The sequence below is a fragment of the Lissotriton vulgaris genome, chromosome 10 (assembly GCF_964263255.1).
Source record: "Lissotriton vulgaris chromosome 10, aLisVul1.2, whole genome shotgun sequence".
NCBI lineage: Eukaryota > Metazoa > Chordata > Amphibia > Caudata > Salamandridae > Lissotriton > Lissotriton vulgaris.
In genome coordinates, this window is record NC_141698.1 from 264,588,385 (window position 1) to 264,613,002 (window position 24,618).

Consider the following 24,618-nt stretch of genomic DNA (forward strand, 5'->3'; position numbering starts at 1 on the left):
CAACAACTAGCGATAATTATCGCTATGTTGGTTTAGCGGCGATATTTTTATCGCTGAGCTGCGGCGATTTTTATCGCTTAGGAACCTTAATATTATTAAGGTTTATCTCCTAAGCGATAAAAATCGACTGAAAAGTCAGTGATATTCATGCATTACCGAGCTAATGCTCTTAGCCTTGTTATCCACCTACCATTGGATAACATGGCTAAGAACTGCTCAGGGGCAGGTGTTAGCTTTTGGAGATATTCGCGCTTAGCTCGAATATCTCCAAAAGTTGGTAATAGGAGATAGCGATGTTAGCGACTGTTTCCAGTCGCTTACATCTTGGCACACCCACTTTGCATGTCATTAGTGATAAATATCACTGACATGCAAAGCGAGGCCCAAGATGGTTGCTATCTCCTACTAGCTGTCGCTAACTGGTGTTAGCGACAGCTAGGTAATACAGAGATAATTTTATCACCGCTTTCTTGGCTTTTAAAGCCAAAAAGCGGAGATAAACCCCCTTGATAATATACCCCTATGACCAGTATTTTATAACCACTAAAGAACTTACGAACTCTCCTATGTACTAATAGGTCAGTTTTTGAAATTCCAAATCGTAGTGTGTTGTAAACCGAACTACCGAACTGGTGTGGTAAGTAGACCACCATGTCTGTGATCACCGTTTAGTAAACTTTATTTTTTAAATGCAGCTCTTTTCTTTGAAGGAAATGAGGCTGAATTAAAAAAGTTTATAATTTTTTCAAAAGTTTGTTTAAGAATTGGTAGCGGGGCTCTGAACTACTGCATAATCCTCAAAAAACTTTTTTTAATTTGCAAAGAGGAAGAAGTCCCTAGGGCACACCTTACCTTTTGAAAATAGGTATCACTCGAACTTGAGAGTCTGTAATTTTCCAATGTTTTGTGACCAGATTTTAATCACCAAACATTCATATATAACATACTGATTCAGTATTAAAAACAAATTGTGGTTGCAAACTCCAGGTCGGAGTGTTCACGACCTAAAACATTGTTGATACAGCTGCCTCGTATTTTTTAAAATGGCTTTAACTATTTTCACAGGTTTTGGCTTGTTTTATATTCTTTTTGGGGTTAGTGAGTCGATTCATAAGGATTGTGAGATATTAAAATCGTGCAATAATTGTCTTTAAGGGGAAAAGAGTAGAGGAAATACATTTTAAATCATGAAGGTCATGATTAATTGGTTCATAAGTACTTCGGAGAGGCACAAGCATTTATTATATAAATAGATTGTGATCCTTAAATCCTCTGCTGAAGTAAGGATGACGAGATAGCAACCCTCTATCCTTTATAAACAAAAATGTCCTGCCACTCCTCCGTGAGCCAAGGAAGCAGAAAAAAAATTAAGACTGTTCAATGTAGTTGGCCTGGTCCACTTATGCAAAATATGAGTTTCCTGTATTAAATAATCAAAGCATTATAATTTTGAAACGAATTCAAAACTGCTTGTCTTTTAATATTAGCATTTAAATCGCTTACAATATGTCCATAAACTACTCCGTAAATCAATTTATATTATTTTAGACAGAGAACAGACTTTCCTATCAATTGTAGTGCCCCATAGAGAGCACCAAGTGCACCAACGATAAGCTAGCCAGGGGTGCAATGGCACATGTTTCCGTGGGGCATACTGTTCATCATGGCAACTATAGTCTGAAAACACTGGCTGCCACACACTGCCTTAGTGAATATATGACGTTATCCCGCGGGATAACATCCCGTATACCATTAGTCCGCATTTTTGATAACGCAAAACTAAAACAACGAAATTCCATTATCCCGCAAAACATTTACTCCCAATATGCCTTTACCACGCATACCATCACAACGCAAAGGCATGAGTGGTGAAGGCATTTACTTTGTAAAAGTACATTATATATATATATATATATATATATATATATATATATATATATATATATATATATTCAATGAAAAAACCATTGGTTGTAGGCCATATATAGTTAGGGATTTGCATTTAGAAAACCTTATTTTACTCGCATAAAACCATTGAAATTCCATATATAGTTATAAGCGCTAACTATATATCGCGCACCCGCAATCCACTGCTGATGATGTCACATATTACATCATTCATGACATGGTTAGTGACATCACTGATGACATCTCAAATGACATCACTGATGACATCACTGATTACAACATCCAGTGACTGTATGTTTCTGTAAAGTTAAAACATGTTTTACATATTGAAGAATGAGTGCATGTATAAGTGTCTGGATGAAGGATTTACTAGGTGCATGACTGACTGATTGAGTGAGTGATTAAATGTGTCTCACTGAGTGCATGGGTTAGTGACTAAACTGTTTTAATTTGTGCATCATTATATCTGTTGTTCTACAAACTGCTGCATATGTTGATCAGTAGCTATATGAGTAACTGTATGGGTTATTGATTGGTTCTCCAAGTATTTGTATGGGAAACTGAGTGTGTGTGTATGGGTGGCTGGGAGGTGTGTGACTCTGTACATAGATCTGTGAGTAGTTGATTCACTATATGTATAGATTCAAAACTGCATGTGGAAACAGCTGTATGGGCGGTTGACTGTGCATGAGTGTATTAGTGAGTGAATGGATATCTCAGTGCTACATGTCAAATTAAGTACATATGTAAAACACAGTACATGTGAGAGTTGACATCTATAAATAACTGTGCATAAGAGCTAGTGAATGTGTGAGTGGCTGTATGGATCATTGTGAACATGTATCAGAGATTGTATAAGAGAGTAAAGTAAATATGTGTTAGTATATGTTTGAATAAGTAAGGTGTGTATAACTGTATAGTTGAGAAAATGGAGGTGTGATTAATTTTTGGCATAACTGACTAGGTGTGTGAGTAACTCCATGGATGAGTGACTGTCTGTTTACACTGATTGTATCTAAGGTTATATTAGAGTCTGAAGAGGTTCATGGTATTATCACATGAATGATATCATCAGTGATGTGATCAGTCATGTCAAATGAGATGTTATCAGTGATGTCATCAGTGATGTCATTTGAGATGTCATCAGTGATGTCATCAGTGATGTCACTAACCATGTCATGAATGATGTAATATGTGACATCATCAGCAGTGGATTGCGGGTGCGCGATATATAGTTAGCGCTTATAACTATATATGGAATTTCAATGGTTTTATGCGAGTAAAATAAGGTTTTCTAAATGCAAATCCCTAACTATATATGGCCTACAACCAATGGTTTTTTCATTGAATTTTCAAGGTTTTGTAAATGCAAATTCCTAACTATATATGGAGTATAACCTATGGTTTTTTCTGTGAATTTCAATGGTTTTTTAATAGCAAATATCAAAAGCTGTCAAATGTCAAGTACGTGATAGGTAAAAACGTTTTCGTGTTTATGCACGCTGATGTGCTTTGAACGCTGCCCCCCCCCCACTCCCCTCTTTTCTCTTAGTAGTACTCTCTCTTTGCAGATAGTGAACGGTAGTTAACTCAGACCTTTACCCCTGTTGTAATCCGTCGTACCTGCTTGTCTCTCCATTTGATTGATTATTATCCAAGCATTTACTGTTTTACAATTGGTTCTCTTTGGATCATTCTCTATTTACAAACAAGCACAAAGTCGCAATACTCTGTTTAGTCTTTGCAGATAGTGAAAAATCGTGTAAAAAAATAAAAGTAATCGAGCAAAATCAGTAGACCACTAATTCGATCTCTTTTTGACCTCGGTAAAATACAAACATTAGGAATAACCCTTCATGAGAAATACGAAAATAGTGAAATGAACTGAGCTCCACACCATGAGGGCTCCAAAACAGCTCGACTCCGCCACCCACACCGCCCAAAATAACGGCAAACCCTATGCAAATATTATAAATATACACAACACACCAGCAAAGAAACAGAGTAAAACATTTTATTAAATAACTATTTACATAACTATTTTATACTTTTTATTGCCCGATCCGGCTAGCTCAATCGATCGAGCATGAAACTCATGCACTGATAACAAGCGTTGAGAGTTTGTAGAATGATGGCTTCAGATTTTCCACATACGGTGTAGTGGCGCGAACTGGCAGGGGGCGTTTGGATTCTACCCCTTCTCCAAATAAGATTTTCATACGTGAATGTTCGTTCATGCTTTTTGTCCCTGACTTGCTTCCATGTCACTGCCTTACATAAATGGCATAAGTCCTGGTTGTAGAGTGCCATACTTCAGAGTTCTAAGCAGCTCTTGTAACACTGTTTAAACCTTATTTGCACCTGCTGCAGCTTCACTATTCAAAGTAAGTGGGGTCCATTTGTGGATCTGACTGCATTGGAAAACAATGTGATACGGTGCCTCCCTAAACCGCTTGACGGAGGCCCCCGAGGGGCGGTGAGATGGCGCGGACTGAGAGGGGGCGCTTGGCTCCTGCCCCCTCCCCAAGTCGTGTTGCCCTGGTGAGGCCTGAGATCGCCCCCGGCGTAGGCGGCCGGCTCCCGGGGTCCGGCGGAATTTTTTCCCTTTTGAAGAATCTTTCATTCTGGACCTTGTCCCACAATCCGTTTCACCTGAAGACACGCTGTCGTAGGGCGCCCCTTTACCGTTTTAGTTGCCATTCCGCCCGCTTTTGGTACTCTGTGCCTCTTCCGCCATTCAGCTGTTTACCGCTCGCTCTTGCGACTACAACGTCTCGCTCACCATGTAGTTGAGTTGCTCCCGCTCTTAAGATTTGACCGAACTTTTTGGACTGCTGAAAGCGGTTGTATTCCGACCGCTGGTTGGTGGAGACATTTTGACTATATTCTGCAACTGCATTGTCGCGTAATGCGTCATATGACGCGACGCGTTAGCGCACCCGGAAGTGCTCCGGTGCGCAAGGCGCAGCTTCCCGGAAACGATCCAGAGCGCGCCGCGCAGCGCGTAACGTAAGCATAACAGGTCATGTGACTTGTTAATAAAACTTTTCATTGGTTCATTTTACTTTTCTTTTCCTAATTATGTAAGACTAGGTCATGTGACCTAAAAATAACACTTTTCATTGGATTAAAACATTTTTTTTCCCCAAACGATGAAAGCCCCACCTTGTTTCTGGATGTTTCAGACTGAAGCTGGCGTCACCATGAGAGCACCACCATCTCGTAGCTCCGTCGTGGCCATTCCGCAAGCAATCATGGCAGCCGCTCCCCACCGGAAGCCTGCGGGAGTCGAGGGCCCCCAAGACTTTTGTACAATCTTCAAGGCTGAGGGGACGCTTTCGAGAATGGAACCCAAGCCCTGGCAGACAAGCGTCCGAGTTCCAAGGTGTCCCAGGGCCATTTTACTGGACCAGGCCCAAATCCGAAGAGCCGGCCGCCATTTTAAGAGTCCTGTGGCAGCCGCCTATCGCTGCACCGCAAGAGTGGGAGCAACTCAACTACATGGTGAGCGAGACGCTGTAGCCGTAAGAGCGGGCGCTAAACAGCTGAACGGCGGAAAAGGCACAGTGTAGCAAAAGCGGGCGGAATGGCGACTGAAACGATAAAGGGGCGCCCCACTACAGCAGACAAGCCTCCGCCATGTGCTTCAAAACTGCATATGTATCTCGTGATATCAAGGTTGGGCAACCAGTACAGAACAAGCAGTTACGAGTCCCATTTACACCGGCGCCATTTTGGGCGCGGCCGGGCAGGTCCAGGATCTACTGAAACATAAAGAATGAGGCTGACGTCTCTGAAGCAGTTGACGAACAGCAGGACATAGCAAATAAACATGAACTCTCTAAAGCTGTTAACTCACTGCAGGACAAAACAAGTGAACCTGAAACCTCTGGAATAATTGTCGCTCAAAAGAACAACACACAAAACTCTGTAGAGCCTGAAGAAAAAAAAACAGAAGGGAACTGTAGTTTCAGACACACTTAACACTAATGACTAAACAAAGATATCGTCTGTTTATAAAGCAGTTATCATCTTGACAGAATTGACAAAGAAGTGTACAGACACCAATGCATCAGCATTCTCGGAGATAACATCTTAAGGAACAAAGAAAGACCTGTTCACTCTTGACACCCCAGGTGCTGTGTATATTGCACTATAGTGCTGCATCGAGAAAACGGACAACCCTATTGATGTGGATTTTTCATTATTGATTATTGTAAAGAAATTGCGACTCCCCCCTTTAGCAGATTAGCTAAATGTTTGCGTAATTTAGGCATAAAAGTTATATTATTGTTGATGTTGTTGTTATCGTTATAGTTCTGGTTAATTTCAAAAAATGGTTAAATATATTTACAGTTTTTGTTGCGTTTGTTATATTTAAATGTTAATAAAGTTTTAAAATGTAACTGTCTTGGAGTACTATATTTTTTTTAAAAATCGGGTGAATGGGGCCTTGAATCGGGTTATTGTCATGTGTGGGCTTTGCAAGTGCACTGCTACAAGATCGGACATTTCAAACTCAAATGCACGTTCTTTTTCTTACCTTTCCGAAGCATGGAGCGCAATAGCAGGCAGAGAAAGGGTGATGCACGTGTTGAACACTGCCTGGCCTGCAAATTGCTGGCAGTGCCCCCCCGCCCGCTCCTGAAAGAGGGCACACACACACCGCCGCCCCGAGTACTTCACAAATCTTTAAAAGACCATGCGCTTGTTCAATGGGAAGTGGATAACATGGCTAAGAGCATTTGCTGGATAATGCATGAATATCGCTGACTTTTCAACGATATTCATGCATTGCGGCCGTTTTTTATCGCATTTGCGATAAACCTTGCTAATAGCAAGGTTTATGTGCGATAAAATTCGCCGATGTGCGGCGATAATTTTTGTCTCTAAACAAGTTAGAGACAAAAATTACCGCTAGTTGTTGGTAATATGCCCCCGGGTTTTTCCTTGCAGGAATCGGGAAGCGAAAGACTAGCACTGAAATCAGTAGTCTCACGCCTGAATCGGGAGGGTTGGCATGTCTGGATACTCTACAGCTGGGGCCATAAACTACATCCGCAGGGCTAGGTGATAGCCTAGGTCCGGCCTGGACAATCGGACACAGAGGAAGAGGAGTGTCAGAGGGTGCGGTAGTGAATAGGGTGAAAGGGAGGTGTCGAGCGGGCACAGGGTGTGATTCTCAGAGAAGAGCAGCGCAGATGGGGGAAGTATATGGCCCATGCATGAGAGAGAGAGCGGGGGTGACCATTGCGTGGGGGAGATGCGTGCGAGGGTGGGGAGCCATGCTGAGAATCGGCGGCGTGCAGAGAGTGGCCCTGGTCAAGGCATCTAAAATGGCTGCCGTGCACGACAAAATTGTGGCATTGGACAAAACGCAAGATGGCGCAGACAATGTTTATCAATAAGGATTCATTTATAACAAAATATTTACTCGCAGTGACAAAATGGTGGTCAACACTTCCTGATTTCCATCGAATCGAACGTTAACAAACGTCACGCAGCAAAAAAAAAAAAAAAAAAAGCTCACGCACAGAGCAGTTTTTAACCATATTATCCAATAGAAGGTGGATAACACGGCTAAGAGCATTTGCTGGATAATGCATGAATATCGCTGACTTTTCAACGATATTCATGCATTGTGGCCGATGTGCGGCGATAATTTTTGTCTCTAAACAATTAAAACGAAGCACAAAATGGCGAATTCCCGTTTCGCTACCAGTTTGCGGCCCAGTTCGCGGCCCGTGAAGCGCTTCTACCGTGAAAAATCATTTTTTTTTTCTTTTCCCCACGGGACCCTTTAATAACCCCAACAACATTCCTAGGGGGTCAAGAGGGGGATACCTTGCCCCCTTTCATTAAATTCCCCTTTCGTTTTTCACCTCTTCTTCTCTCTCGATCCTACCGAGAGACAAGATGGCGGCCGCTCCGGACTGTCAGGCAGCAAAAAAAAAAAAAGCTCACGCACAGCCGCTGGAAGAGATGTATCAACATATATCAGCCTCCTCAGCCACCCTCAGGAAACATAGGGGATTAGGATACGTCTCCCGCACCCCCTTATACCTAGTAATTTAATTAACGAAGCACAAAATGGCGAATTCCCGTTTCGCTACCAGTTTGCGGCCCAGTTCGCGGCCCGTGAAGCGTTCTACCGTGAAAAATCATTTTTTTTTTCTTTTCCCCACGGGACCCTTTAATAACCCCAACAACATTCCTAGGGGGTCAAGAGGGGGATACCTTGCCCCCTTTCATTAAATTCCCCTTTCGTTTTTCACCTCTTCTTCTCTCTCGATCCTACCGAGAGACAAGATGGCGGCCGCTCCGGACTGTTTAGAATGTTGACAGATACCGGAGAGCCAATCAGCTTTCTGCGCGCAAAGTTCCGAAACGCGAAAAGTAAGCGGACCGGATCGCTGCCCGGAGCGCTGTTACAGATATATATCTTGATTTAAACGTTAATTTCTCAAAATCCACTGAAGCACATATATTGAGACCTAGCAAAGGCACATCGGGCTAACAGTCCCTACAATTTTGCCAAGTTTCGTGCAAATTCATTCAGCCGTTCGAGCTAAAAGTGAGTCCAACCGCCCTATGGAAAACTCAATGTAAAAAACGCGTTTTGGGACCCCCCTTTTTTCTCAGCCCCCCCTTGACGAAACACCACCAAATTTTCAGGGGCTGCTCAGAAACAAAATGTGCCATTTTCCTGAAAATTTCAGCCGATTCTGTCCACAAACGCCAAAGTTATTAGACATAGAATTTTCAGAAATCCCATAGGGAATTAATCCTAACTATATATACCTACTGGCGATAGCCAGTAGGAAATATGTATATATATATATATATATATATATATATACATACAAATATATTTTACAAAATTTAAAAAGAAGCTTTTTTTTCATTTAAATTGAATTATTTATAATTATAATTGTTTATAAATATATATATATATTTAATATGTATATATTTATATATAATATATATTATTTTTTTTAATTACCCTATAAACCCTAAAAAAATAACGAAACCTGGTCCCTTAAAATACCCCTGCACCCCAAAATCATAACCCCCCCTTACTCCTTATAAATACCCCAGCACCCTAAAACAATAACCCATCCTGACCCCAAAACCCAAACCTACCCCTGAACCCTAAAAATACCCCTGTACCCCAAAAACCAAACCTACCCCTGAACCTTAAAATATCCCTGTACCCCAAAACCCAAACCTAGCCCTGAACCCTAAAAATACCCTTGTACCCCAAAACCCAAACCTATCCCTGAACCCTTAAAATACCCATGTACCCCAAAACTTTCCCTGAACCCTAAAAATACCCCGGTACTCTAAAACCCAAACCTATCCCTGAACCCTAAAAAAACCTTGTACCCCAATCCTAGCCCTGACCCCTAAAAATACCCCTGTACCCCAAAACCCAAACCTATCCCTGAACCCTAAAAATACCCCTGTACCCCAAAACCCAAACCTACCCCTGAAATCTAAAATACCCCTGTACCCCAAAACCCAAACCTATCCCTGAACCCTAAAAATACCCCTGTACCCCAAAACCCAAAACTTTCCCTGAACCCTAAAAATACCCCTGTACCCCAAAACCCAAACCTATCCCCGAACCCTAAAAATACCCCTGTACCCCAAAACCCAAACCTACCCCTGAAATCTAAAATACCCCTGTACCCCAAATCCCAAACCTAGCCCTGAACCCTAAAAATACACCTGTACCCCAAAACTCAAACCTATCCCTGAACCCTAAAAATACCCCTGTACCCCAAAACCCAAACCTACCCCTGAAACCTAAAATACCCGTGTACCCCAAAGCCCAAACCTAGCACTAAACCCTAAATATACCCCTGTACCCAAACCTATCCCTGAACCCTAAAAATACCCCTGTACCCCAAAACCCCAAACTTTCACTGAACCCTTAAAATACCCCTGTACCCCAAAACCCAAACCTATCCCTGAACCCTAAAATACAACAGTACCCTAAACCCGAAACCTAGCCCTGTACCCTAAAATATCCCTGTACCCCAAAACCCAAACCTAGCCCTGAACCCTAAAATACCCCTGTATCTCAAAACCCAAACCTATGCCTGAACCCTAAAAATACCCCTGTACCCCAAAACCCAAAACTTTCCCAGAACCCTAAAAATACCCCTGTACTCCAAAACTCAAACCTATCCCTGAACCCTAAAAAAACCTTGTACCCCAAACCTCAAACCCATCCCTGAACCCTAAAAATACCCCTGTACCCCAAAACCCAAACCTATCCCTGAACCCTAAAAATACCCCTGTACCCCAAAACCCAAACCTACCCCTGAAACCTAAAATACCCCTGTACCCCAAAACCCAAACCTAGCCCTGAACCCTAAAAATACCCCTGTACCCCAAAACCCAAACCTATCCCTGAACCCTAAAAATACACCTGTACCCCAAAACCCAAACCTACCCCAGAAACCTAAAATACCCCTCTACCCCAAAACCCAAATTTAGCCCTGAACCCTAAAAATACCCCTGTACCCCAAAACACAAACCAATCCCTGAACCCTAAAAATACCCCTGTACCCCAAAACCCAAAACATTCCCTGAACCCTAAAAATACCCCTGTACCCCAAAACCCAAACCTATCCCTGAACCCTAAAAATACCACAGTACCCTAAACCAGAAACCTAGCCCTGAACCCTAAAATACCCCTGTACCCCAAAACACAAACCTATCCCTGAACCCTAAAAATACCCCTGTACCCCAAAACCCAAACCTATCCCTGAACCCTAAAAATATCCCTGTACCCCAAAACCCAAACCTAGACCAGAACCCTAAAAATACCCCTGTACCCCAAAACCCAAACCTTTCCCTAAACCGTAAAAATACCCCTGTACCCCAAAACCCAAACCTATCACTGAACCCTAAAAATACCCCTGTACCCCTAAAACATATACCCCAACACCCCCAAATACACCCTTAAAATACCCTTGTACCCCAAAATCATATACCCATCCCGGAACCCTAAAAAAACCTTGTACCCCAAACCCCAAACCTATCCCTGAACCCTAAAAATACCCCTGTACCCCAAAACCCAAACCTATCCCTGAACCCTAAAAATACCCCTGTACCCCAAAACCCAAACCTACCCCTGAAACCTAAAATAACCCTGTACCCCAAAACCCAAACCTAGCCCTGAACCCCAAAAATACCCCTGTACCCCAACACTCAAACCTAACCCTGAACCCTAAAAATACCCCTGTACCCCAAAACCCCAAACTTTCCCTGAACCCTAAAAATACCCCTGTACCCCAAAACCCAAATCTATCCCTGAACCCTAAAAATATCCCTGTACCCCAAAACCCAAACCTACCCCTGAAACCTAAAATACCCCTGTACCCGAAAACCCAAATGTAGCCCTGAACCCTAAAAATACCCCTGTACCCCAAAACCCAAAGCTATCCCTGAACCCTAAAAATACCCCTGTACCCCAAAACCCAAACCTACCCCTGAAACCTAAAATACCCCTGTACCCCAAAACCCAAACCTAGCCCTGAACCCTAAAATTACCCCTGTACCCCAAACCCAAACCTATCCCTGAACACTAAAAATACCCCTGTACCCCAAAACCCAAAACTTTCCCTGAACCCTAAAAATACCCCTGTACCCCAAAACCCAAACCTACCCATGAACCCTAAAAATACCACAGTACCCTAAACCAGAAACCTAGCCCTGAACCCTAAAAATACCCCTGTACCACAAAACACAAACCTATCCCTGAACCCTAAAAATACCCCTGTACCCCAAAACCCAAACCTATCCCTGAACCCTAAAAATATCCCTGTACCCCAAAACCCAAACCTAGACCAGAACCCTAAAAATACCCCTGTACCCCAAAACCCAAACCTTTCCCTAAACCTTAAAAATACCCCTGTACCCCAAAACCCAAACCTATCCCTGAACCCTAAAAATACCCCTGTACCCCTAAAACATATACCCCAACACCCCGAAACACACCCTTAAAATACCCCTGTACCCCAAAATCATATACCCCAACACCCCCAAACACACCCTTAAAATACTCTTGAACCCCTAAAACATATACCCCAACACCCCCAAACTAAAACCATATACTTACCTTACACTTAAGCTTTTACAACGAATTTCGTTGTAAAAGCATGCGTGGTAAAAGCATATAAGATATAATGGCATGCGTTTTAAAATTTTGCGGACTGATGGTACTTTCGTTATAATGGTATGCGGACTGAAGGTATGCGGAATGAAAGTTGCGGTATGAAGGTGATGAACCGCCTTAGTTTATTGCATCATGTGGTAATATTCACCTCTTACCTTCCTCCCAATCTCAGAGAATGATGCGCTGCCGAGCATGTTTCAGTGCTACGAATCAGGAAGATATCCTCATGCATGGAGTAACAAACTGCACACCAAACAAAAAGGGGGTAAGTGAGATGATTTTGCTAATAGTATCACATTGACTTTTTTGTACAGTTTGCTTTTGAGAAGTGATATTTGTGATATCTGACTGGGGACAATCTGCCAGCTCTGTAGATTTTCCACTGTCAATCTTTACTTGGAGGAGAAAATGTAGTGGTTCCCATGTGGGTCCTACCAAAAATGGGAAAAGAATCACGGTTCAAAAATGGGATTGGCTAAGGGCTATAAAAGTGTGTCTCTAGGTAGCCAAATAAGTTATAATACATATGAGTTTGTGATTCAGAAAGAGTGCTTACTAAAAAAATACACCCACGTATTAATCAAATATAGTCTAACTTATCTGCTCACAGCAAGTATCACACATGCATGCACGCACACACACACGCACACACCCCACACACACTCACACACATTCATGAATGAACACAATCACTTTGAGTCAAAATGGGAAAATGAAACAGTTGAAGAGCACACACTGACAATAAACACAATAAACTCATTCCAATCTGCTAACTGTTCTTTGTAGCAATTTCTCCACTCTTTGATTACCACCCATGCACCTGTTGAAACAAAGTACATACATCCACAATTAAACAATGTTACCCACTACAAAATAATTCATACTAATGTAGGACACGTGAGCCTACCAATAAGCACAGTTGATGTCTATATGGCTTTTTCAACTCATGGACTTCTGTTTTCAAAAAGTCAGGCTCAGGGGCTGCATTATCAAAAGTACCATGGAGAGACTAAGGATGTTTGCGCCTGCATTTTTGCACCCCTGGGGCACATTGACCTTACAGAAGTGGCCACAGATAGTTGCTCAGCCCATCTGTAATAAGGGTGTCATGGGGGTGTTCTTTCATTTGCATGACTGGTGGCCCCATCAAAATGAGAAAACACTTTGTATCTGTGCTCAAACCATATCATCAACACTGGAAAACAGGTAAAGATGCTGCCAGGGGTGCACCTACTGGGCACCACAAAGAGATGACACACATTGAGGTGCTCCCAAGAGGGTGACCCTCAGAAGTGGGGAAAGGGGACAGATCCTAGGTGGGTGCAATTGCTCACTGGACTTGTTTGCAGTGTCCCCTTTCAAAGTGCAGACCGGCAACCAACTGCACAGTGAAAGACAGAACAGCTGCTTCAAACAGCTAGTCCACTTTTCTTTAATGCCCTACCTGCAGGTCAAGCACAGGTTTGTGGCAGTGCATTCATCGTAATAGTGTACACTGATACAATCCTGTACCTGGCACATCCAGGTAAAGCTGCACTGAAGCGCAGACAATGTCAGTGCTCCCTATCAGGAATACAGTCCTATGTGTTGCCGATGCAGCTATTTTGAGGAAACAAAAATGTCGTAGGAGAAAGCGGATATTATGGAAAAGAATCACAAACTTTAGTGAAAAGAGCAAGTTACACCTTTGGAACCTCTAGTAACGGTTTAAAGTACTCCAGCCTGCTATAGAAAGCATATGTGTATACCCAATAGCAGACAGCCTAATGTACTGCAGCCTGTATTGGTAAAGTGTTCATTTCAGCTTTAGATGGGTATGAAAACGTGAATACCACGACTTCCTTAAAAATAGCAAGACCTGGGGGCGTGGCTTACAGCCGATCAAGATGGTTGTATAGTCCGAGAGCTCCGGGGAAGACCCGGCTCTTCGCGGTAATCCGTAAACTGATCCGGCACATGAGAACACTCTGAGGGCACTGCCCGATGTCCAGGACCAAGCGGCACTGACCTGGCAAAATCTGAACCCGACACAGAGCCGGGAAGTATCCTAAACAGTGAGCGGCGACTTGTGGCCTATTCCGCTGTTGGAGACCGCCCTATAAAGTGCCTCGAGCTGCAGAGCGGCAAGATAGGCGTTACAGGCAGCGGCGGAATAGTGCGGCGCGGCGACCCCTGAGACTGCGGTGCAGTCGGTGGTTTGAGGTGCCCAGCCGTGGCGGCGATCAGAAGGGGCGAGGGAAAGCGGACACCTCACAGACGGCGCAACGAGGAGGACGAAGGTCGGTGAACCGCGGGTCCCGCTACGTAAGGCGGAATCCGCTTGCAGTCTACACGGAGAGGTGCGGTGTAGCCATCATCGTGCATCGCTAGAGTCCCAGAACCTATGTTACATCGCCCCCACTGAAAAAGGTGCACTTTATGCGGTGGACCCGGCACACAATACGGGGGTGTACAGAAATCAGAGGCCGATGGAGGAAGGGGGTGGACTCGGAGACAAGATGGCGGCGGCAGTATCGGAGGTGAGAGTTGCAGCAAGTGGGTGCCTGAGGCCGGGAAAAAGACTGAACTAGAGTGGGTGGAAGGCCCGTCTCCAAGCCCTCGTAGCACGTACCACAGAGCAAATAGGGGTGAACACTACCTGTAGGCTCCGAAGGAGACACGGCCCCCCCCATCCCCACCTGTTACTGAAGGAGAGCGCCTACGTTTCCGAAGGATGGAGGGGACACTGCTTGGGACACAGGTACCCAACTCGGCGTTATAGTGAAGTAAGCAGGGAAACCAACACCACAACAGGACAAAAGAGAAAGGGGAATAAGGGCATTTAGGAACTGGTCTGGCAATATACTGTGGTGGACCAGCCAAAGTATTGGAGCCCGTAATAGTCTCTGACTCCTCCCTTACTCGCCCTGCTGAGCCGAATATTGAGGTGTGAAAACGCACCCAGCAGCTGGAACGACCCAAGACTGGGTGAAGGGCCATTCGTGAAGTCACTACTACACGGATCTCACGACTAGATTACCATGGCGGGAAGGGGGCCCAGAAATCAATTGATGCAACCAAAACTGGAAAAATATGCGTTTGACAAGAATCTCTCGCCCCTGACGGATGGCCGCCCCTCTATGGGGAAAACTTCTAATAGCGACGGGACAAGGAAAGTGACGCTAGAGGACATTATGAAAGCGCTATCTAGTGTTCAAACGACGGTGGGCACAATATCGACTGACGTATCGCTACTGAGGGCAGACTTCCATAAAATGACGGAAAGGATTAAGGAAGTGGAGATAGTTACCAGTGGAGGACACATCAGAATTGCAGACGGCAATGGCCCGTATTCAAGCAGAGAATAAACTACTACATGAGAAGCTGGATGATCAGGAAGGGCGCTCCAGAAGGAACAATGTACGCATTCTTGGGGTGCTCGAGACCGAAGGCACCCGAGCAATGGACCTTTATGTCGAAGACCTGATTAAGACAAGGCTACAACCCAAAGGGCTGTCGAGTTTTTTTTCCTTGGAGAGAGCACATAGAGTCCCCGGCGGAAAACCAAAGCCCGGAGTGGCCCCAAAGCCAGTGTTGGCCAGATTGTTTAACTTCAGAGACGTGATGTGATCTTACAGACGGCAACATTTCTCCACCAATTAGGATACAAAACTCTACACTTGCCTTTTTTCATGATTACACATCCGAGTTGCCCGTCGCAGTTGAAATTTCATGGAGGTTAAAAAAGCTTTGAAGGCTCCAGAACTACCCTATTCCATGTTGTTTTCGGCACGGTTGAGAGTAGTGGCCGACGGAAAGACTAGTGGCCACCAATGTTCCCTCTAATTTTTTTCCTCTGTGTGCGGCAGTTGAGGGTCTCTGTGTGCTGCAAACGTGGCTATGTGCGCCAGGAACCAGACGCGCGTGTGCAGCGCCAAATGTCAGTCTAAACGTTTACTTAAAAAAGGGAAAAGGCCGATCTTAAGGCCGAGTAGCAAATTGGATAAACACGCCATGACATGAATTGATTGCACAGGCAAGTACACTTCAGGTTTAGAAAAGCACAAGACTCCAACGGTGGTACAATCATGAGATTTTTACTAAATATTCTTAACTGGAGCACTGTTCATTGGGTGGGGAAATGTTGAGAGCCTATACAATATATATGCACCGGGCGAGTGAGAGGCTTGCTACAGTGAGGACCTTGAGTACCCTGCCAGGGCTAATGTCAAGACCTGACTTTTGCGGGTCCAGTAGAAGTGGCTTGTCTAGAAAGCATTTGTGACCACCTAATGAGATGCTATTTTTTTCCCTTTACTTTCACATTTTTTAGCACTATACAGCAGCAGTGTTGTATTGCTAAGTTCTAATGAATTCGCCTACAACTAAGGTTAGGGCAATTGAGGGGCAGAAACATGTTGACCATATCAGCAAAATAATTTTTCCTCCCAGTGGAATCACTTCTGCATGGTTTTAATCCTAACACCCAACAGACAAGAATAGAGCAGAATGCCTGTGGGGTATTTAGTTTTTTTAATTAACTATTCTTTTATTTTCAAACACACAGCATCATTCACCTAAATTATTGTGCCACATATGGTCCTACAAAAAGGTGGTGTGAGGAGGGACGTTATGACGAAGCATGCCACCTTTGGTGGATGAGGGTTCTCGTCCTTAAAAACACAATTTCAAAGACTCCCGAGTTCGTTTTTTGCATTTATGTATCATTTTAGACCCGGGTATTTTATTGTGTTTCTAAATCATGTTGTGGGGACCTGATACCCGCTGGTTTCGAAATCTCCCACTTGGCCCTTTTTGTCTATATATACATTAGCAGACAGCCACCGGATTGCAGTGTCCCACTTCCTTCAAATAGCTTTTGAGAACAAAACACATACGGGGTAAAGCAGAAACAGTGCAAAGATAGCTCCTGACAAATGTACTAAAGCATTCACAAGGTACACAATTTAATGTAAGCAAGTTCGATCTTCACTTTCTTGAGCTTTGACATCTTTAGATATTTTCTGTGCTTTTTTAATTTTAACTTCATGTAGCAGCAATTTGTGTCCGAGTTGCCTCTGGTAGTGCGCTTTATTTATTTCACACATGAATTAGTCAGTAAACCACTAAAAAGGAATTCCATATTAATTATTTGCCTTCTCGATTTGGTGCTTTTTTCCACACATCATACTTTTTAGAAAATAACTTGTGCGGTGAACATTTTGTGGGAAGTGAATTTTTCATAACAGAAGTGGTAGTCTGGAGAATAAAAATTGAAAAATTGTGTCCATGCTTCTGTGAACGCCTTTGAATTTGTGATCTTCTTTCTGAAGCATATTTATATCTCGGGTAGCAGTTACTATTCATTTGCAGCAGTAGCCTTTAAACATTTTGGGCCTCATCCGAGTGCCTGGTTATTTGATGTTTAATACTGCAAACGGAAAAAACAGATATTGCAGGGTGCAGTCTCAGAACGAGAACTAAACTGGGATAAGTGATACCAGATGCTTTCGTCCGATGTCAAACTAGGAATATAGCGTTTTCTCCGCACAAACTGCTCAGTTCATCCTGGCAATGTGAAAATGTGTAGTATTTTTTCATCTACTTGTAATCCTGATTCAGGGGCAGACTTCCATTTGTGCCTCATTCAGGTTTACTGGTCCCACCGCAGGAGACGGCGGCGAAAGGAGCGGAAGAAGGGGGCATATTACCAACAACTAGCGATAATTTTTGTCTCTAACTTGTTTAGAGACAAAAATTATCGCCGCACATCGGCGATTTTTATCGCAGATAAACCTTGCTATTAGCAAGGTTTATCGCAAATGCGATAAAAAACGGCCGCAATGCATGAATATCGCTGAAAAGTCAGCAATATTCATGCATTATCGAGCAAATGCTCTTAGCCATGTTATCCACCTCCCATTGGATAACATGATTAAGAACTGCTCAGGGCAGGTGTTAGCTTTTGGAGATATTCGCGCTTAGCGCGAATATCTCCAAAAGTTGGTAATAGGAGATAGCGATGTTAGGGACTGTTTCCAGTCGCTAACATCTTGGCACGCCCACTTTGCATGTCATTAGTGATAAATATCACTGACATGCAAAGCGGGGCCCAAGATGGTCGCTATCTCCTATTAGCTGTCACTAACTGGTGTTAGCGACAGCTTGGTAATAGTGAGATAATTTTATCTCCGCTTTCTTGGCTTTTAAAGCCAAAAAAGCGGAGATAAACCCCCTTGATAATATGCCCCTAAGTGTTTCCATGTGGCCCCTTTTGTTATGTATTTTCCTGAAGCACCTGTATTGTTCTGATAGTAACGCGAGGCTGCGGCGGAGATGGAGTGTTTTTATTTAAATATCCACGTTAATCGCCGCTCGTGAAGGGCAATTGACATGGATTCTTAAATAAAAGCACTCCATCTCCCCCGCAGCCTCTCGTTACTATCAAAACAATACAGGTGCTTCAGCAAAATACATAACACAAGGGGCCACATGGAAACACTTACCTCCGCCCCTTTTGCGCCGTCTCCTACCTTCTGGAAAAGCCCACTTTTTGCGCCGCGCGCCTTTTAAAAGCGACGGCGGCACGAATACTTTCACGGGATGTGCCCTCTGTGCCCTCTGTGCGCGCGGCTTCTTGGGAACAGTGGTGGCCACATGCATCAAGGTCCGATTTTGCGATTCCTAATTTGCAATTTTTACCCAATCGCAAATAAGGAATCACAAAACGGGATGCATGAATTAAATTGCATAAAATTTGCGAATCGGTAAAAATCGCAATTTTTACCGAATCGCAAATATTATGCGAATTCCAATTTGCGATTTCGCAATTCCCATTGATTCCTATGGGCCAAAAGGCTCATGGGAATCAATGAGAATTGCGAATTCGCAAATTGGAATTCGCAAAATGTTAATGCATTCCATGGGTGCAGGGGGGGTCCAAAGGAGCCCCCCCTGCACCCCTGAAATGTATTTTAAAATGGATGTTTCACACACACATGTCCTAAGGACATGTGTGTCAGTAACATGACAGTGTTTAAAATGCTAATTTGAGCATTTTAAACATTTTTCGCAAATTACCACGAGGTTCACCCTCGTGGTAATTTGCCCCCCATAATTGCGAATTCGCATTTTTAAAAACAATCATGCATTGCTTTTAAGGAATCGCAAATTTGCGATTCCTTAAAAGCAATCGCATTTTTGGAAATCGCTAAAAATAGCGATTTTTCCCAAAATGCTTGATGCATAGTAAAAAGGTATTTAGGAATCGCAAACGGCCGATTTTACCGAATCGCACCGTTTGCGATTCCTAAATAGCTTGATGCATGTGGGCAATAGTTTTTTTAGACACCAGAAGCGGCTTATGATTGGCTAGAAGGCTGGAGAACAGTGGAAGGCCCTTGTCGGGGAAAGCAACATCGTCAACGCCGGAAAGACGACGACCCCCCCGGGACTCAAGCGTCACAGCAAGAAGGACCCCTCTGCTCGCCAAACACGAGAAATGCGGAGAATGAACATGGATAGGCCCCCGCGAGGCCAGCTCCCAAAGGACTAACAGCTGAACAGTACAGTCGGATGGGCCGGTTATGAACACTGGACTGAGGCGTGCCTAGGAGGGCAAGAAGGGCCGCAGTTCTCATGGACCCTTTACCCCCACAAGCAAGTACCATGCGTTGGGGTGGGTGAAGCACTCTGCTAAGTTGGGGAGGCGGGCGGTTGCGAGTCCGTTGAGCAGGGAGGCAGGGAGGGGGGTGAGGTGGAAGAGGGAAGTTATGATTGTTTTGTTGAGTAGGTTCATAGTTATTATCGGCAGAGATGACATATTGCAGGTTAGGATGATTGACAGATGCATGGATGTATTCGCAGGGAAGCGTTTCCGTTTCCTCCAGCAGGTCCCACATGGCAGTAGATTCACAACTTGATCGCACCGCTGTACTGTCGCATGAAACTCTAGTGGCCCCCCTTCGAATATTAACTTGGAATATAAGGGGACTAGGTGACAGAATAAAAAGAGGCCTAGTGATACAGGCTTTAAAGCTATAAGGCCCTGCCATAGTGTTATTACAGGAAACGCACCTCCTGGGGGTAGCATGTAAGGCTCTAGATAGACAGGGGTACAAAATGGTGGCGCACTCTGAGTTTTCGGCAGGCTCAAGGGGGACAGGTATATTAATCAAGAAAGCCTCCCCGTTTATACTGTTACAGAGTAAGGTAGATGATCAGGGACTTTTTGCAGCGATACAGGGACAATGGGAAGGTAAACTTTTAAATATAGTGTCGGTGTATATTCCTATCTATCCTGCATATCTTAAGATTCCCAGCATTAGAAAGGAACTCAAAAACGCAACTAAACATTACTTTGAAGAAAACACTGCCTCAGTGGAATCACCGTCCATAGTGCGGGAAGCATATAAAACAGTCCTTAGATGCCAGGCGATTGCCTCCATCACTGGGTATAAACGGGCACAACAGAAGGAGCTAGGGGAATTAGAGATAAAATTACAGGAAGCAAACACAGCACACATGGCAGATCCCTCAACAGAAGCGACACACTCCCTGAATATATGTCAGCAACAGTACAGGGTTCATCTGCAGGCTATAACAGTGGGCAATATTACGGCGACAAAACACTAAATATACGAGGTGGGTGACAAGGCGGGCAAAATGTTAGCTTGGCTAGACAGGCGGGGGATGGGCTCAAGGGGAATACAACAGCTACAGACACAGGAGGGACGGCTCCAGAAGCACCCAGCGGAGATTGTGTGCACATTGGCAGAGTATTTTAGAGAGGTGTACACTCCAAGTCGGACCCTTTCAGAAGCTGATGTGACAGGGTCTCTCCAAGGCATCGACACACTGACACTTACGCCTGAAGCAGCCCTAGATTTAGAAGCAGATCTGACGCAGGATGACGCAGGATGAAATTCAAACGGCAATTCGTTCGGTTCAATCGAAGGCCCTGGGTCCTAACGGGATCCCAATAGAATGGTACAAGCTTATGTCCGAGACTATCAGTGCACCCCTGTTGGCAATGTATAATGACAGTTTGAAGAATGCAATGCTCCCGCTGGATCAATGCATAGCGACAATAGTGGCGATCCCAAAGCCAGGTAAACCCCTGATAGACTGCACATCCTATTGCCATGGTAAACTGGCAGTACCTTTTTGCTGTACTGGCTCATATGGGTTTCGGTTTCGGCCCAAAAATTAGAGCTTCGATCCAGCTATTATACTCAGAGCCACGGGCACAGGTAATGGCCAATGGCCATGTCTCTCACGAGAGGTACACGCCAGGGATGCCCGCTATCGCCGTTGCTATTTGCAATAGTGTTAGAACCACTGGCGACGTTAATAAGAACGACCTCATTGTTAAAGGGTATTGATTGGGACGGAGGATGGGAAGATCGTCTCTCGCTTTATGCTGACGATATGTTAGTCTATTTGACGGACCCAGAGCACAGCATCCCGGAGCTCCTTAAATTGTGCAACACCCACGGCGCAGCATCGGGATACACGATAAACTGGGCCAAGTCGGTACTGTACACTCTACAGGGAGCAGGACCTGTGCTTCCTGCGGAGTACCCACTGGTGCGGGCAGGGACCGCCTTTAAATATTTAGGTATATACATTCCTAAGGACGCGGCGGACTTCTTTGCAAAAAATTTGGCACCCCCTCTAGAACGGTTGAAACGCAATGTAACACACTGGGCGTCTCTGCCCCTAACACTGCTGGGAAGAGTAGCATTATATAAAATGATGGCACTTCCGCGCTTCCTTTACGCGCTTGACAACGCACCGTTTCCGATCCCACATAGATATTTTAAACAAATAGCGACCCAAGTTTCGACCCTGTTGTGGGGTGCTCGCCCGGCACACGTATAGCACAAGTCAAGCTACACCCTAGTTGGTATGAGGGTGGAATAGTGCTACCAAATCTGCAGTTGTATTACTGGGTGGTGCAGCTTAAAACTATTAATCAGTGGATACATACTCCCCAAGAAGAGCCAGCATACAGGGCGGACAGGGTGCAGCTAGACTCCAATAATATGTTGGCGATGCTCTATAACAGAGGACTTGCCTCGAAACTAAAGGGACCCACGAAACAAACAGTTGCGGTTTGGTACACAGCGCAGGCGAAATTGGGGTGGAAAGAGATTATAACTAAGATTACCCCACTCTGGGACACCAATGCCCTGGGATACTTAAGACACAGTAGAGGCTTCACCCAATGGGATAATACCGGTATTTCCACTGTGGGCGACCTGTGGGATAAAGGCACAGTCATTCCGTTTACCCAACTGTGGCAGCAATACGACTTGGGCCAGAATGAAACATACAGATATATTCAAATACGACATGCGCTGTTGATGGCACTCCCCCCCGGTACTGAATTTCCGGAGGCCTCCCCATTAGAGGATCGTCTGCTCACTGATTTCATGCAAATGCGAACGACATCTCTCACATATCGGAAGTTGATCAATAACATGCCAGAACCTACAGCTAAGCTACGGGAAAAATGGGCAACAGAATTGAGAGACTTGGATGACTCAGAATGGGAGGAAGCAATGGCATCTCCTAAAGATATGGGAATCTCTGCTAGACTCAGACTGGTGCAGCTTAAGATAATACATCGTATCTACTACACTAGAACCACATTACATAAGCTGCAGAGAGCACAACATCTGTACTGTCTTCGGGGATGTGGGGAAGAGGGTACCTTTTTCCACACTATATGGGAATGTCCAGTAATATTAAACTATTGGAGGCAGGTGCTACGTACAATTTCCCAAACATTGGAGCTGTCCCTTTTGCCTGAACCACGCAAATGTCTCCTGAACATATGGGACCCTAACGATCTTACACGCTATGGGCAGGTCTCGGCTACACTGGGTTTCATGATTGCCAAGAGAGATATAGCGCAGAAGTGGGGGGCGGGAGACCTACCAACGTTGGCACTGTGGTGTGGGAACATGGACCTCGCAATGTTTACGGAGAGAACGGTGTATGCGAACAGGGGAAGTCCGCGTAAATGGAACAAACTTTGGGTGGCCTGGAATAGTTTCAGGGGAGACCTTTGTGATCTACTGCCTGAGTCGATTGTAGATAGCTCAGATGAAGAGATTGAGGAAGAATAGGATAATACTGTAACTGTGAAGGCTGATATGACTGTATCCGGAACATTTGTGGTGGTAATGTATTAATAAGAACTGAGTACCCTAAGATGCATAAGATGAATACTGTACAATCATTGACTAACTGTTGTAATACCTGTCGATGTGGAGTTTGTTTTATTTAATAAAAACATTTTTTTTTAAATAAAATAGCAAGACCTGTTGGCTTTGCCAATGCTTATTTATCAATGCACATATATAGTAAAACAGTAGTGATCTTTGAAAATGGTAGGGCGTAATAGTTGACCCTATTTCCAGTGATTGGATTGGTCAAGCTGGTATTCTTCTAAGATGTTGAGGTGGGGAATCTCCCTTCCCCAAGAAAAGTTTGAAACAGCAGGGTCAAGTGATGCATTTTAAATCAGACTTTTCACATAAAGTTGCTAAAAAGTCGCAGGCTCTGAAAAGATGCACATTAATTATTCAGGTACTTTTATGTTCTGCCAATGAAAGTTGGTGCCTCAATGGATTTCACCCCATTTTTTAGGTCTCGTGGCGTTAACCGCGCGGAAGCGCGGTCTCGCCAGAGACCTATTGTTAGCGACTCAGCTTTCTAGGAGACAAGACCTGGCCATGCGCATCTCCAAGAACCGGAGCGGGCCACACACAATCGAACGCGCTCACTGTGGCCATCTCCTGTCTCCTGTTCTCGCGCTCGTCACTGCGTAGATGTTCCAAGGCTCCTGGGCTGCGCGTGGGTACAGGGTAGCTGAGTCACAGGGAAGCTACAGGCAGGCATGGCCCAGCTCAGGATCCTGGACTGCATGATTAACTAGAACTGGAGTTTAATCTGTAACTTCTACTGCGCGTGGAAGAAGCAGGTCCGTGGGACCTTCTTTAATTGCTTTAGGATAATGTCTCTTTTGCGCGGCGCATACATGTTCATAGGCAGCAGTCGTGGACACGGTACGCAGCTGTGTTTACCTTCCTATAATTAGGTATGGAGGATAACGGCTCTCTGGAAAAGCAAGCCTCTCGTGGTAAACCTGACCTCCGTAGTGATGGCATGCAGTAAACTATTTAAAGGGTCTGTGTCCTCCAGGTGCAAAAAAAGTCAGTTTTCATGCGATTTGTAATACAAAGCTGCTATGACTAATGTATCAGTCACACTGTGAAAATGACTGCACTTAGAGAGCTATTTTTACTCCATCTTTTAAAGATCTGTGAATATAGAGGCTGGGACTAGGGATAGCGAAGAGACAGACTTAACAATGGTGAGCCTTTCATGAGAGGATTGTGGGTAGACTGAATTTTGTTAGTATAAAAGTCACAAGGTGATTTCTTGATACGACCGTGGTAGAGCCCGTGCGTGAGGTGCATCATCAGAGCTGTGTGAATAATAACTGCGTCAGCCCCGTGCGTGAGGTGCAT

The 24,618-nt window shown here is 44.4% G+C and overlaps 1 protein-coding gene across 1 annotated transcript in view; it reads left to right on the forward strand.

Annotated features, from left to right (window-relative positions):
- Nucleotides 1-24,618, forward strand: part of LOC147685089 (uncharacterized) — a 110,907-nt gene that overhangs the window by 32,773 nt on the left and 53,516 nt on the right. Inside the window, exon 3 of the mRNA XM_086940964.1 lies at nucleotides 12,270-12,362. Coding sequence (XP_086797090.1) covers nucleotides 12,270-12,362 — 93 coding nt within the window. The remainder of the gene's footprint in view (nucleotides 1-12,269; nucleotides 12,363-24,618) is intronic.